The 14,056-nt window shown below is 37.2% G+C and overlaps 1 protein-coding gene across 6 annotated transcripts in view; it reads left to right on the forward strand.

Moving 5' to 3' along the window:
* Nucleotides 1–14,056, forward strand: part of myo3b (myosin IIIB) — a 70,146-nt gene that overhangs the window by 15,063 nt on the left and 41,027 nt on the right. For all 6 annotated transcript variants that reach the window (XM_024286649.2, XM_024286652.2, XM_024286653.2 and 3 more), the window contains exons 9-22: nucleotides 1,274–1,429; nucleotides 4,686–4,770; nucleotides 4,848–4,964; nucleotides 5,561–5,665; nucleotides 5,832–5,915; nucleotides 5,994–6,196; nucleotides 6,280–6,378; nucleotides 7,751–7,865; nucleotides 7,950–8,076; nucleotides 9,729–9,939; nucleotides 10,692–10,839; nucleotides 11,559–11,712; nucleotides 11,816–11,904; nucleotides 12,857–12,986. In XM_024286649.2, coding sequence (XP_024142417.1) covers nucleotides 1,274–1,429; nucleotides 4,686–4,770; nucleotides 4,848–4,964; nucleotides 5,561–5,665; nucleotides 5,832–5,915; nucleotides 5,994–6,196; nucleotides 6,280–6,378; nucleotides 7,751–7,865; nucleotides 7,950–8,076; nucleotides 9,729–9,939; nucleotides 10,692–10,839; nucleotides 11,559–11,712; nucleotides 11,816–11,904; nucleotides 12,857–12,986 — 1,823 coding nt within the window. The remainder of the gene's footprint in view (nucleotides 1–1,273; nucleotides 1,430–4,685; nucleotides 4,771–4,847; nucleotides 4,965–5,560; nucleotides 5,666–5,831; nucleotides 5,916–5,993; nucleotides 6,197–6,279; nucleotides 6,379–7,750; nucleotides 7,866–7,949; nucleotides 8,077–9,728; nucleotides 9,940–10,691; nucleotides 10,840–11,558; nucleotides 11,713–11,815; nucleotides 11,905–12,856; nucleotides 12,987–14,056) is intronic.

Raw genomic sequence — 14,056 nt, forward strand, 5'->3', positions numbered from 1 at the left:
AGAGGGGTTGTAAGCTAGCAGAAGTAAACAGATGGATGTCAGGAAGTGGGGGCGGGCTTACTCCACAGTCCCGCCCACAACTCAGAGGTGAATTTCTAATGAACTTCTGCTGCTGCACAGAAACTATGTCCTAGAAAACAACATGTTTGATTGATTTTAGATTTTAAAAAATGTCATAATCATAATTAAAAGACCACCACTAACGTAGCTTATTTTTGCTTTTTTATTTGACTAAATATAAGATATTTTCTCAATTAAAATATTGAAATTTAGCTAAGTTTTATATACAAAGGGCTTATTGAATAAATAGTTTTTGCTCCGTTTGACTAAATTTACTCCTCCTCAAAGCTATAGTAAAACATTTTAAATCTGTATCTGTAATCAGGGTTAATTGAATCTGTAACATCATATCAACATTAATATCCAGAAGTGAGGCCCACCACGGCTGAACGTGAAGGCTGGACAATCTTATCAAGCTCTGCAGGATGTTTGTGAAGCCTTTGTAGCCTGTCAGGCCCGTGTGTGCGCGCTTGAGTGTGTGTGCGGTGAAGGAGGCGGGCTTGGGAATAATAAATCCATCACTGGTGTCTGCACTCCGACAGACGAAGAGCTGACTTCAGTGACAAAGTGGCCTGCCTTTCAGCATCCCTGCTAATAGCTGCAGCCTCTGCTTAATGTCCTGACTATAATGAATTCACGGAATTAACTTTAAGAGCCGAACAAACTGATTAAAGGAACAGAATTTCAGTGGAGATTAGGTGGTAGGAGGCGGATAGGTGTTTTTTCTCTTATCTTGCTCTCGCCTGCAGTTGTTATTATAGTAATGCTAACACACACTCAGGACACTGTAAGCATTTAGTTGAGCATGTCAACAGATGTGGAGATCTCAGATAGCACTTTTACGTCTTCTAATTTCACCAGATTCTTCTCCCAGAATTGGAAAAAAAGCAGAAAAAACAAACCAACTCCCTCATGTTTGTTTGTTTTCTTCATTTTTTATGGTGAGCGTTTTCATCAGCGACTAACTGGCTGAAGCTGCCGGCTGTTATCACACAAGAACATCACCTGCTGGCTGCACATCACAGATAGCACTCACTGCTTCTCATTGTGCTGCTTGTTTTGCACTGGGGGGCATGGTGGTAGTGACCAGATAGTGACCTAAAACCTCACTCAAAGCTTGTATCAGTATGATGCACTGTCGAAGTGATTATTTGGACATTTGTTAAGTTTTAACTTTTAATTGCTGTGATGAAATTTTCTATTTTTCCCTAAGATGTCTGATAAAAGATTTCGAGGCTCGTCCATCCGTCACCCACCTGCTGGAGCACCCCTTTATCAAGCAGGCCCATGGCAAGGATGAAGCCCTCCGCCAGCAGCTGGCAGCTCTCATCCAAGAGCAGCAAGAGTTCAGCTATAAAAGCAAAACCAAGTGAGTCATTTATTAAAATTTCCCGTAGAAACAACAGCAGAATTTCTCCTCCTAATTCCTTTCTCGGTAGTTGGAGTGCAATTATTTTTCTGTCCAGTAGGGGGCAACCTTTCATCTTCTAATAGTTGATGCACAGGAATGGACATTACAGTATGTGATTATAGAGAAATGAAGGAGTGTAACTAATTCAGAAGGAGTGTTTATGCTGACTAACCTTACATTTAGACATCTTTTTTAGCAACCTGTCATCGCTGTTTACCTCACTCATAAATTTTATAAATTACACTTTTTGTTTTTAATTCACACATTATGTAAGAATTTGTTTAAAAATATGGATGAAAAATATTATTTTATCCCTCTACTTCCTCTTGACACTTGCACAGCTGCAAATGACAGAGCAAAAGGTCTCCAGCTCACTGTAGAAATACCAACATTGGCGAATGCTTAATCTCCATTATAAAAGAGTTTGCTGAAGCTGCCCTTGACTAAGAGTCTTGATGTCTTGCCAGCTCTGTTTACTCCCGAGAGCATGCCGAGTCGGTGCCTGAGCCTGATCCCGAATTCCTGTCCATAGTGAAAGTGGATAATGGGATTAGGATCTTGTAGGGCGAGAACCGAGCTCGCCTGGTTTAGTTCCTCATGCCACAGATCAGCAAACAATGACTGCAGATAAGAATAAGAAAGAAATGGAGAACTTGAAAGTAGCTGCCGTAGGTGAAATACTGTGATTTACTTCAAAGAAGACGAGTTAGACGCTCAAAGTCTAAATTTTCCATCTTAAGGGACACAAGGAGCAGGATTCACTCACAGGGACCACATGCCGATCTTATTTCGGAGTTGTCCCATTTCCTCTATATGAATAATCAATACAAAGGCGAAGGAAGATGCTCTTCCAAACCTGAAGCTAGAACACAGTTACTCTTATGATTGATTATTTATTGCTGAATTAAGATACATCTTATAGATCAGCATATATCTAATTTATAACTTTAGAATAAAACAAGACGTATTATTTTTTTAGATATGTAATTTTGGGGAAAAAAATCACATATTTTTGTTTTCATACTGTTTTATTTCTCTCTAATTATGTGCAGATTGGCTATCTGTACTTATTTAGTATTGAGTCTGAGTAATTTTTGGATTTAGCCAGATGAAATTAGACAAACATGAATAAAGATTACAGAATTTAATTTATTCTGAAACCTAATTTAGCCAATTAACTGTAAATACTGTACAGAACAGCTTCTACCCCACTGCAATTAACATGTTAAACGTGGCTAGTTAACATTAAACCTGGAGCTCTTCTTGTAAACTGTGACACAGTTGATTTTTTCTCATATTTATTATTTTTTATTATTATTTTTCTCTGGTTTTAACAATTAAACACCTCTTGAGTATCCTGGTTTTCTATTCAATAAAAATTGATATAATTTCCTGGTTTTAGTTACCAGATAAACATGTTTAAATGTATTTTTATGTTTTATAGAAAGTATTTAAATAATAAGTATTTTAAATTATGAGTGCACTGACCAGCAAGCACTTTTAATTTCAATGTACCTATGACAATGACAAATAAAGATCTTTCTAATTTTTTTTAAATAAAATTTTCATAGACGATGGTTGTTTAAGTGGATATTTTTACACTTTCATCATATTGGTGTAATCATTGCCATTTAAACTAATTTTTCCAGCTTTTTTTCAAAATTATGCTCAAATAAATTCTTGATTTGTTGTCATCATTTTTGTAAACTGCTAGTAAATTAGATGTAGTTGCATCTTAATTCCATGACATGAAGTGACAGAAAAAGTATAATTTATATATGTTTTACACCTTTATTTAATTTCTTTTCATCATTATTTACAGTTACAACTTCTTTAAAAGCAGCTTTTCATATTTTTATGGCATTTGGGAAACATTTATCATCAATTTACAATAGTAATATTATCTGTTGTATTAATTCTAAGCATGTCACTGCATAAAACAATCACTCACATATACATTCATGTTTCCTGCGACTGCCCTTAGACTGTCAGCTTACTGTATTGGTCATTCAAACTCAAATTTTGCATTCTAAGTGCTGAATTTGTGAATTATTTTTGTTCATTGACCCAAAAAACACAAACAAAATTTTAGTTATGACATTGTAATACTCCTCCTACATTACTTTAGGTCATTGTATCAAATATCCAGATCCTTTAAATGTACCTGCAACATCAACAGCTTCTAATAATTATTTTTTTATCTTTTTTAAATGTTTTTTAATCCAAATCAATCTCTAATTCTCATTTATCGCTAGTCAGATTTTTTGATTCTCACCTGGATGGAATAATAGAAAGATTCCTAAATAACCAGGAGTTCAATTTTAAAAGTTGGAAAACAATTTAAATCCTAGAAATTTTTGCCAAAAATAACGCCATGCTTTGGTAACGTTTAAAAAAGCTCCATAAAATTATATCAGGCAACAGGGCTTCTATTTGAAAGGTACATATCAAAGTTTAAACCAAGATAAATACAGAAAGAGTCTAGGAATTACATTTCTTTAGTTCACATTACCTATAAAACATTAAAGAGAGTCTAAAATATGATATTTTTGTATATTTAAGTGTTTTCTTCACCCTTAGGCTCTCTTATGGGGTCCACATGACCCGACCCTTATATTAATGTATGATCCCTCCCATGACAAAGGTGGATAGGATTTTATGTCTGCCAAGGGTTAAGCAGTTCAAGTAGTTTTATTGAATGTAAAGGGCTAATTTTAAATAAATAGTTTGTCTATACAGTCTTTTAAACCTATGCAGGATGTTTTCACTGAATTTATGTCTAATTTCCCTGTGATTTCTACTTAAATGTATTATTCTGCAGCATTTAAAACATTGATTTCAAACTACAAGAGCTCTTATATTATTTTCAAACCAACATCCGTATGTTCACACTTAAAGCTTTAGGCGTTCATAGACAGTTGTGTGTTACTCTGTTTTAAATTTAGAGCGTCTCCCCTGGGTTTTCATGGAGCCAGCTGGATTTGTATTGACCTCCGCCCACATGGGACTCATTGGAGAGTAACAGGTCAAAGCGCAGATGAAGTGCAATCACAGCCTGGGATAATGGGAGATGCGTCTCCTGGGAAAGCTTTAAAGGGCTTCACTTAAACCTCTGAAGTGACAGGGTCCTTCATTTAGCGATCAAGCTTCTGTCTCTCTTTTGTTAACACACTGCAGCTTTCAGAGCCGTTTCCATGTCCTTGACTTCACACAGGCACGAGCGGATCAATTCTCGTAAAACTCTCATAGTGGAAAGCTGTCCGGGTGATGATCTGGTAAACCTGGAGTTCCTAGACGAGGTAACAATAATTTATTTAAACCCTCACAAACGGCTACAATGTAATTTTCCTAATTTTGTTTTCTTTTCCCCCTAAAGGAGACGATAATTAGTCATCTTCACAAGCGGTACGATGAGCTGCAGGTGTACACTTATGTTGGAGACATCCTCATCGCCCTCAATCCCTTCCAGAACCTCAGCATCTACTCTCCTCAGGTTTGGAGCAAAGAAGTCACTTAAGCACTTTTTGAATTCTGTCTTTTTGCCTAAATCAATATCTAACAGAGCAATAAAATAGGTTACTGTCTAAATTAAAGGCACCAACACAATACAGTCTCAATGTCTTAGCACTAAATTTGAAATATTGTTTTTCCAGCCCCAGTGCAACATGTTTTTTTTTTTGCAATAAATGGTTGACTGTTGAAAAATAATTGAACATAAAAAATGAAACTTGAGAAAGTAAATAATTTGTATTATTTTATGTTTTGCAAGAAATTAATCTAATTAAGAAAGTTTTGTAATGTCAAAACAATCATAGTTAATTAAAACACAGTTAAAAAACCCATGTTGGTTTGTTTTTAGCCCAACTTAGAGGTTTCCTTTTTTTTTTAACAAATATAAACTAATAATTCTTGACCTCTTTTCTGACTTCTGATTTTGTCTCTTGTTGCTCATTTAAAAATATATATTTGTTTTTAGATTTTAAGAATGTTTGACTTATTTCTATGAGACCTGTTTTAGCAGTGAAGAATTTTGAGGAACCAAAAATCTTTTTTGACTTAATCAAATCTAATGGCTGTTTTTAACCTCAGTTTTCTAAGCTGTACCACGGCGTGAAAAGGGCGGACAACCCTCCACACATCTTCGCCACTGCGGATGCGGCTTATCAAGGGATGGTGACATTCTGCAAGGACCAGGTATTCCACTGGAAAATCCAAAACGGACCTAAAATGTCCTGAAGTTTGACTACAAAGGAAATGTAGTGATGCATAAAGAGGCTAAGCTTTTATTTGGACAGTTTCAAAGAGAAAATAGGTCAAAAATGGGTTTATTATTGTGTGATTTGCTTCCCTTTTGCGTCAGTGCATCATCATCAGTGGAGAGAGTGGTGCAGGGAAAACTGAAAGCGCCCATTTGATTGTTCAGCATCTTACTTTCTTGGGAAAGGTATACCTGCTCCTTTTTATATTTTATGAAGACTGACTGCATTCTAATGTTGACCAGGGTTGGTCTATCCGCTCACAGGCAAACAATCGATCTCTACGTGAGAAAATCTTACAAGTCAACCCTCTGGTTGAGGCCTTCGGAAACGCCTGCACGGCCATTAATGACAACTCCAGCCGCTTTGGCAAATACCTGGAAATGAAATTCTCCCCGACTGGAGCAGTTGTTGGAGCCAAGATATCCGAGTACCTGCTGGAGAAATCCAGGGTCATCAAACAGGCTGCGTGAGTTTTTAGTTATCCAGTTGTGTTGGACTTTCAATGGTTTTTATTTATTTATTTTTTCAATAAATGTTTGTTTATTTCAGAGGAGAGAAAAACTTCCACATATTTTACTACATGTACGCCGGGCTTCACCACCAAGACAAGCTGAAGACTTACAGGCTGCCAGACCGGACACCTCCTAGGTTTGACTCAACACAGACATGCTCAGAAACTCTTCTCATTTATGGAAGATCTTCCTCTGATACACACCAAAAAACTCGAGTGTTGGCCAACGTGATGGAAAGATGAAAGGTGGATATCCTGTGTGTTCAAGAGACCAGAGGAAAAGAAAGGAAATCTTGTAGATTGGGAGCAGGTTCAAGGTGCTTTATAGTGGTGCAGATGGACCAAGGAACAGACTTGGACTGATCCGGAAGGAAACATTTACTAAGAAGGTTCTGAGTGTTGGATAAACTGATGAGTCTGAAGTTGGAAGTTGAAGGTGTGATGTTGGATGTTGTCAGCGGTTATGCTCCTCAGGCACAATGTGAAGGAAAAATTCTGGAAGGAAATTGATGAGGCGATGAAGTTGAAGAGGCTTTTGAAGATCAGAAGGTTCTGACTGGAGAACTACAGCTAAAGTGATCGGATAGACTGAAGGGAAGGTTCTTGGTGTGTTATTTGAAATGAAGAAAGCAGACAAGGAGACTTGGAATAAAGTATGTGTTAGGAGGAAAATATCTAAGAAAAAGTGGGACCATGAGAGGACAAAAGTACAGGAGGAGGTCAAAACCAAATGAAAGTGTGTAAGGACCTTTGAAAAGTGGATCTGTACTGCAGGTGGAGTGGAAGAAATAAATATGAAGGGTGTGCAGCAGGTGTGGGTGATCAAGGACATGATGGAAATATGTTTAGAGGTTCAACAAGTGTGATGGAAAGACAGAAGAATGTTAAAGAGTTGATAAATGAGGGAAATATTAGAGTGCAGAGAGGAAGATTTGGTTGTTATGGAGCAGGAAGTAGAAAGAATCAGTAAGAGTGAATTGAAGAAGATGTTAAAGATCCACTTCAGTTGTCTTATGATCTATTCTAAAAGTTTTTACAGTGGATGCTGTTTTTAGTCTAAATTAATTAATTTAAAAAACTGTATCATTTATTTACTAGGACATAGTTTTTCCAAAGCAGCAGGAGCTCATTAGAATTTCGCCTCTGAAGTGTGGGCAGGACTATTGACTCTATATAGAGAAATGGATAGAGCTAGTATGACATCACACATAGAAAATGCCTTGGAGTGGGCGAGTGCCAGAGGAATGGAGGAGTTTTTATGTGTTTTATGCAAAGATACAGGAAGAAACATTTAGTTCTGAGGATGCTTTTAAGAAAAGAGAAGGTTTAAAGGACCTGAAATTATTTTTTTTAATTATTTTTAATGCAAATCGGCAGTCCTAAAAACTCCGTCACAGGGTTAAAATGTTTTAGTCAGATATAATTTACCTTTAAATGAAAATGTAAGAATATTACACCTGATTGTTTCTGCTGTTCTTCTTATTGAAACATGTGGATTTATTTCTGCAGATACATCGACAGTCATCAGTGCAAAGTAATGCACGACATAGTTTCAAGAAAACTGTACAAGGAGCAGTTTGATGCAATTCAGGAGTGCTTCAGAAATATTGGTTTTACTGAAGAGGTACCAAACCATCAAATCAGGCACTGAAACTCTTTGAGTGTCTGGATAGTTATGCTTTTCCTTTCTCTTTGTTTGCTCTTCTAGGAAGTGATCTCTGTTTACAGGATTCTGTCTGCCATTTTGAACACCGGAAATATTGAATTTGCTGCCATCACTTCCCAACATCAGACTGACAAGAGTGAAGTACCAAACTCAGAGGCTTTGGAGAATGGTGAGACACAGGATGAGAATAGAGAAACTTTAGTGTTTCAACGACTTTTTGGGGCATATCTGTTTAAGAAAGTGGGAAAATGTCACCAGATATGATTCAAAATCTAAGATCAAAGCAAGAAAACTCTGATGACCAAGAATTCTACATCAGATTTGTGCGTAAATGCAGTTTTGTGTGTATTAGGCGATTGGTGCGTACTTTTTAATAATGTATGTGTGTTGTTAGTTTTAAGCTGCTGCAATTTAAAGTTGTGTGTGTGTAAATTGTATTTTCTTTGTATTTTGTGTATGTGAATTAGGAGTATAGGGAAAAATTAATTCAGCAATATATCGCAATATTTTGTTAGGCAATACTTGAATCGATTTAAAGTGCTGACAAGATGATATTTCATTTATTATTTATGAGCGTCCTTCAGTGTCTTACTTTGGTTTTCCACTAAACCCCTCGACCGCTAGTTGTCAGCACAGTACACTGAGCAGCTCTACACCGCGACCAAAACAACTAGAACTTGCGAGAACCAGCTTGTTTTGTAGTTATGAGACATGAACTACTTAGTTTTTACTTGAAATTGTTACTGAACTGAAACTGTGTGCCACATAGCTGCCAGTGTCAGCATAGACCTATAGTTCTTAATGCTGTGATCATTAAATTGACCATTTTATTACAATAAAAGACATTATATTCAGGCAGAATTGTTTTCTAAGTTGTACTCTTTAAAACAATGAGCCATATCACGATACATATCATATCGTGAGACACGTATTGGGATACATATCGTATCACCAGGCTCTTGCTAATACACATCCCTAATGTGAATATGCAAAATATTTTGTATGAGTTGTAAATAAGGAATTACGCACACACAAAGAATATTTCAGCTCTATAGTTTGGAAGCTAAATGTGTGGTAATGTTGGGATTTTGGAAATTCCGTTGTTCTGCTCGAAGCTTCTTCAGTCGTTGGGTTTCCATAAACAAACTGTACGACTTTTTAAAAATGTGTTAGTTACTTTTAATTCCACAGTTACAAAAACCCACATTATCTGTTGTGCTGTGAGAAAAAGAAAAATACTTGAAAAAACAAAATCAAAACAGGACATTTTTAATAAAAAGACAACAAAAAATGTGGAAAAAAGCAGATTTTAAATTTAAATTTCTGAATAAAATACATAACATAAAGTTTTCTAAAAGGAATGTCTTCAAATATATTCATGTTATTATAATTCAATTAAATTTTATTTATATAACCCACTTTCACAAAGCAGTTGTCTCATTGGGTTTCATACCTGTAATTGTACAAAAGCAGAAGGTTGGTCATAAAATATAAACAATAGCTGATTGCTAAACTAAACTGACTCATTGCCCTCAATGAAGAAAAACTCCTAAAAAAAATGATTTCAGGAAAAAAAGAAGAAACTAGAAGCAATATAACAAAAAAATATTCTTTGATGAGCTTTCCTTTTCGCACTTTTTACTTCCTGATAAGCAGCAAAAATAATGTTAGTTTTTGGTTACTGAGTTTCCATGTGTGACATTTAAAGAGTTTTTTTCATTTTTGGACTTTGTTAATGGAAGTCTTGTTTTTATTTTTATTTTTTTTTACTAATTGACTGCTGGATCTCATTTCCTGGATTGTCTCCCTGCTTTTCCTCAGCTGCATCTCTCCTTAGCATCGGTGCAGACGAACTCCAAGAAGCGCTGACCTCCCAGTGCGTGGTCACCAGAGGTGAGACCATCATCCGAACCAACAGTGTGGACAAAGCCACAGACGTCCGAGACGCCATGTCCAAGGCCCTGTACGGCCGCCTCTTCAGCTGGATAGTGAACCGCATCAATTCGCTGCTGCAGCCTGATGTGAATATCTGGTAAGATGACTGTCCACGGTTTTGCTCTTGATGATCTTTGACGCTGGCCCTCTGCAAAGCTCCGTTGACCTCTGTGGAAGTCCACGGAGGTAGATGAGAATACTGAGAGAAGAATATAAATGCGAACACAAGACAGCAAAAAAAAAAAAAGAAAAAAAGAGTTTAATAAATTTTTGATTTTGAGTTGCGTGCAGAGAAAATAATGTTCAGATGATTAAAAGACTTCAGAGAGACTGCAAAGAGGCTTTTCATTGATCCAAAAGAATTCCTTCATAAATATGAGCGTTGACTGTCAAAGAGTTGTCTGGCAGAGATGAAGCCAGAGTTCCTGTCTGAATTCCAGTCATCTGTGATGATTCTTTATTGCCATTAATAACTGGGCAGCGCTGGCTTAAGGTGACCTCTGCTTTAAGTGGGCAATGACAGATCTTTGAAAGCAGCAGCTCCGGGCGCCTTATTTAAAATGCAGGATGTGAAGCGTTCACGCTGTGTGATGTAAAAGCGTGTATTGTTTTCCAGCAGATATTGAAAATATCTTGAGGTTAAATCAATAGAGACTCAAATAAAACCATTTGCATGGCTTGGATTTAGTTTTAAAGTAGGTATTCTTGTCTGCCTTTCAGACCAAACTCTGTATTTAGGCTGCATGTGGATTATCATTAAAGTTTTATCAATTAATACGGTTGCTGGGGATTTGCCAGCTCCCCGGCATAGAAGAATAAGTTTGTTTGTCCCCCTTTTCTTCTTTGAAGTGCCGCTGAGAGCTGCATGAATGTGGGAATCCTGGACATCTTTGGGTTTGAAAACTTCAAGAAGAACTCATTTGAGCAGTTGTGCATCAACATTGCAAATGAGCAGATCCAGTTTTATTTCAACCAGCACATTTTTGCCCTGGAACAGGTGAGTGTTTGTAGAAAACAAAAACAGCTAATGCTGATACTATGTATATTTAGTTATTTCTGGTTCTAAATTTCTTTTTCCTGGTCAGGCACTTTTACTTTAATCTATTCTGCTCCTGAGAACCAATACTACCCGCTTTCACATTAAGACATAACAAGCCCCCTGCAGATCTTTTATCAGATATTGGAGGTAGACATTTTTAAAGTGAAATGGTAACACTGATCAGTGGAGATCTGGCCTTGAGCTTGCACACAAGTTCCTCCCCTGATGTAGGGCTCATACTCTGAAAAAATGGTGTGAATGTCTTCCTCACAAACACTGATTATTCCGAGTTGATGACTTAAACATGAGGACGGTTTAGATTCATTGGTTCCACTTTATTAGTAAAATATATATTTAAAGCAACTTTTTGATCTGAAATTAAATAGATGCAATAATGTGATGTGACTGTGGGTTATTTGTGCGCGGAAATAAATTATGAATAACTAAGTGGGCTTGGTTTGGAGCTGTTCTGTTTAGTGAATTCGTTCCATTATGCTGTAAACTTCAGCCGCAGACACACACACACACACACACACATATTCCAGCTGCAACTGTTTGTTGATGATGAGCTCTCGTTCCCCTCACACATGCACAAATCATAGTCGGACCAGATTGTTTAATTGGGTCATTTAGGGAAGCATTAACGGGTTTATTTTGCATTCACGGGCTCTAATTAGATGGAATACCAGAGCGAGGGAGTGGATGCCAGCCTGGTGGAGTATGAGGACAACAGGCCCATCCTGGACATGTTTCTGCAGAAGCCCATGGGTCTGCTGTCTCTGCTGGATGAAGAGAGCCGCTTCCCTCAGGCCACTGACCAGACGCTAGTGGGTAAGAACTCAAGTCCACTGTGGATATCAGACACATAAAAACAGACATGGATGAAGTCAGAGACAGATTTTTGATCGTTTCTTCATTTTTTGTCTCTTCACAGATAAGTTTGAAGATAATTTGCGCTGTAAATATTTTTGGATACCTAAGCGTGTGGAGCTTTGTTTTGGAATACAGCATTATGCCGGGAAGGTATCAAATTAGTATTTTTCTTCTGGTGTTAAAAAACCCAGTGTCTTGTTTGTTGGTGTGTGTAAAATGACAGAATATTATTAAAGCACAATTTTAGGTCTAAATATGACTTTGTTGTAAATTAATATTAAAAAATACCAGAAATATTTCCAAATGAAAAATAATAAATTCTAAAAATGATTTTTTTGTGTGTTTTTACGGCACAGAAGCTTCAACTTTTCACATTTACAGTATAAATCAATAAATACTTTGTGTTTTTGCAACTAACTGAAGCAAAAACACAGATTCAACTAAAATATTTCCATTAGTTACTTGGCTTTTCTTGCTTTGATATGCTGAAATGTTTAAAGTCCCACTCAAAGCATCTTTTAATTTATTTTCAAAGCGTTCTCAGTGGTCTTTTAAATAAAGTTTATGCTGTTTTTAGCCAAATTCTAAAAATCTGTGCCGTTTTTTTAGGACATTGCTTCTACAAAGCACCAGAAATTGTGGATAGAATGGTTGGGGTGGACTAACCTCCTCCATTTCCCATCATCCATCTGCTCTTCTGCTAGCTTACAGCCTCTCACTCTCAACATAACATTACTGGCGCAACAAAAACGCAGAGCAGTGCTGAAACTATCCAGCTGTACAGTTTATAGATAATCGGTGAGGTAAACAAAGACGTATATGGATGTATTTTTCTGCAAGTGGATGTATCAGAATGGAGCGGTGCAGAGAGAAATGCAATTTTAAGCTTAATTTTTTTTATGTATGTCCTCTGTCATGGGAAAAATGCCACAAGAAGATGTTATAATCATCAAAAACTTGATTTGTAAGATGTAATCAAAGGTTTATAATCAAAATGTGAGTTTCTTTGGACGATCTGTTCAATTTTGGAGAATTTTTATACCTAAAAAGATCTTGTCAGGAGGATTTGATGTTTTCATTTACACTTTCTTTGGTTTTGCAGGTGATGTACTGTGTGAACGGCTTCCTGGAGAAGAACAGGGACACTCTTCCTGCAGACATCGTTCTGGTGTTGAGAACCTCAGAGAACAAACTTCTGCAGCAGTTGTTCTCCAGTCCTTTAACCAAAACGGGTGAGTTAAAAAATGCAAGCCTTAAAAAAAAAAAAAAAAAAAAAAAAAAAAGACGTGCTTTGAAAATTAAAAAAAGCTATTATCTATCATTCACCTTTGTGGAAAAAAAAAACTATTGTTGCTTTCAAATGTGGGGCCCATATCAGTGAGTGAATAGTGTTCCTGTGTGCTGCTTCCATAACTGTTCAGGTAAGTGGGTTTCTTAAGTCTGCGGCTCCCCGGCATCCTCTGGTCCGTCTTCATTTCCAGCCTCCGTGTGCCGCGCTCGGATAAATCTGCGGTCCCCATTATCTCTTGAGAGGCTCAGCTCTCAGCACGCCGCTCTGTTTTTATTTTCACTAAGCTTTCCCCTCTTGGTTTCCCACTTCTGAATGCTATCTGCAGATTGTGGGTGCAGTGGGATATTTTTGTGATAAGGTTTCTAAATACCCAGGGGGATGAAGAAACCGCATTTAGAGAACACAAAAGCAACTCGTCCCACCTCTTTTCTGTTGGTTAAATGACTCTAGAGTAATGTGCTTGTCATTAGCCATGGATGTGGCCTTCTGGTCACTTGATTTAGCTGAAATGCTAATAGATGTCTTAAATTAGGAGACTCCCTCTTCCTTCTTTATTTCTGATAAGCCACATTGTGTGATTTTTCTCTCTCGCTGGCTGTAAACGCCTTTTCACTCCTGCTGGTTTTTAAGGAGCTTCGATTCATCTGTGATGCTTCTGTAAACTTCATCAGCACATTGTCCACAGGGGAGTCTTCTGCCACTTCCTCCTGCAATTAGCAGCTTCTAAAGAGAATGACCCTAAAAGAAAAAAAAGTCATTGAACACTTCTATTCAGCGCAGAAAGGTGCTGAATAGAAGTGTTGTAATGTTTAATGTGGCTGTCAGTGTCAGTTCTCGCTAAAAGCTTCTTTATTTCTTCTGCACTTTAGTCTGTCCAGCCATTCCGCTGGAGGCATGTGATTTATGAAAGAAATAAACATCTCCAGCACCATTTCGGACCCTTTTTCAGCCTAAAAGGCTTTGACAAACCTTAAAGTGAGGATGCAGACGTGTCACGAGGTGGTGGGTTGC

This window comes from Oryzias melastigma, linkage group LG21 (assembly GCF_002922805.2).
Source record: "Oryzias melastigma strain HK-1 linkage group LG21, ASM292280v2, whole genome shotgun sequence".
NCBI lineage: Eukaryota > Metazoa > Chordata > Actinopteri > Beloniformes > Adrianichthyidae > Oryzias > Oryzias melastigma.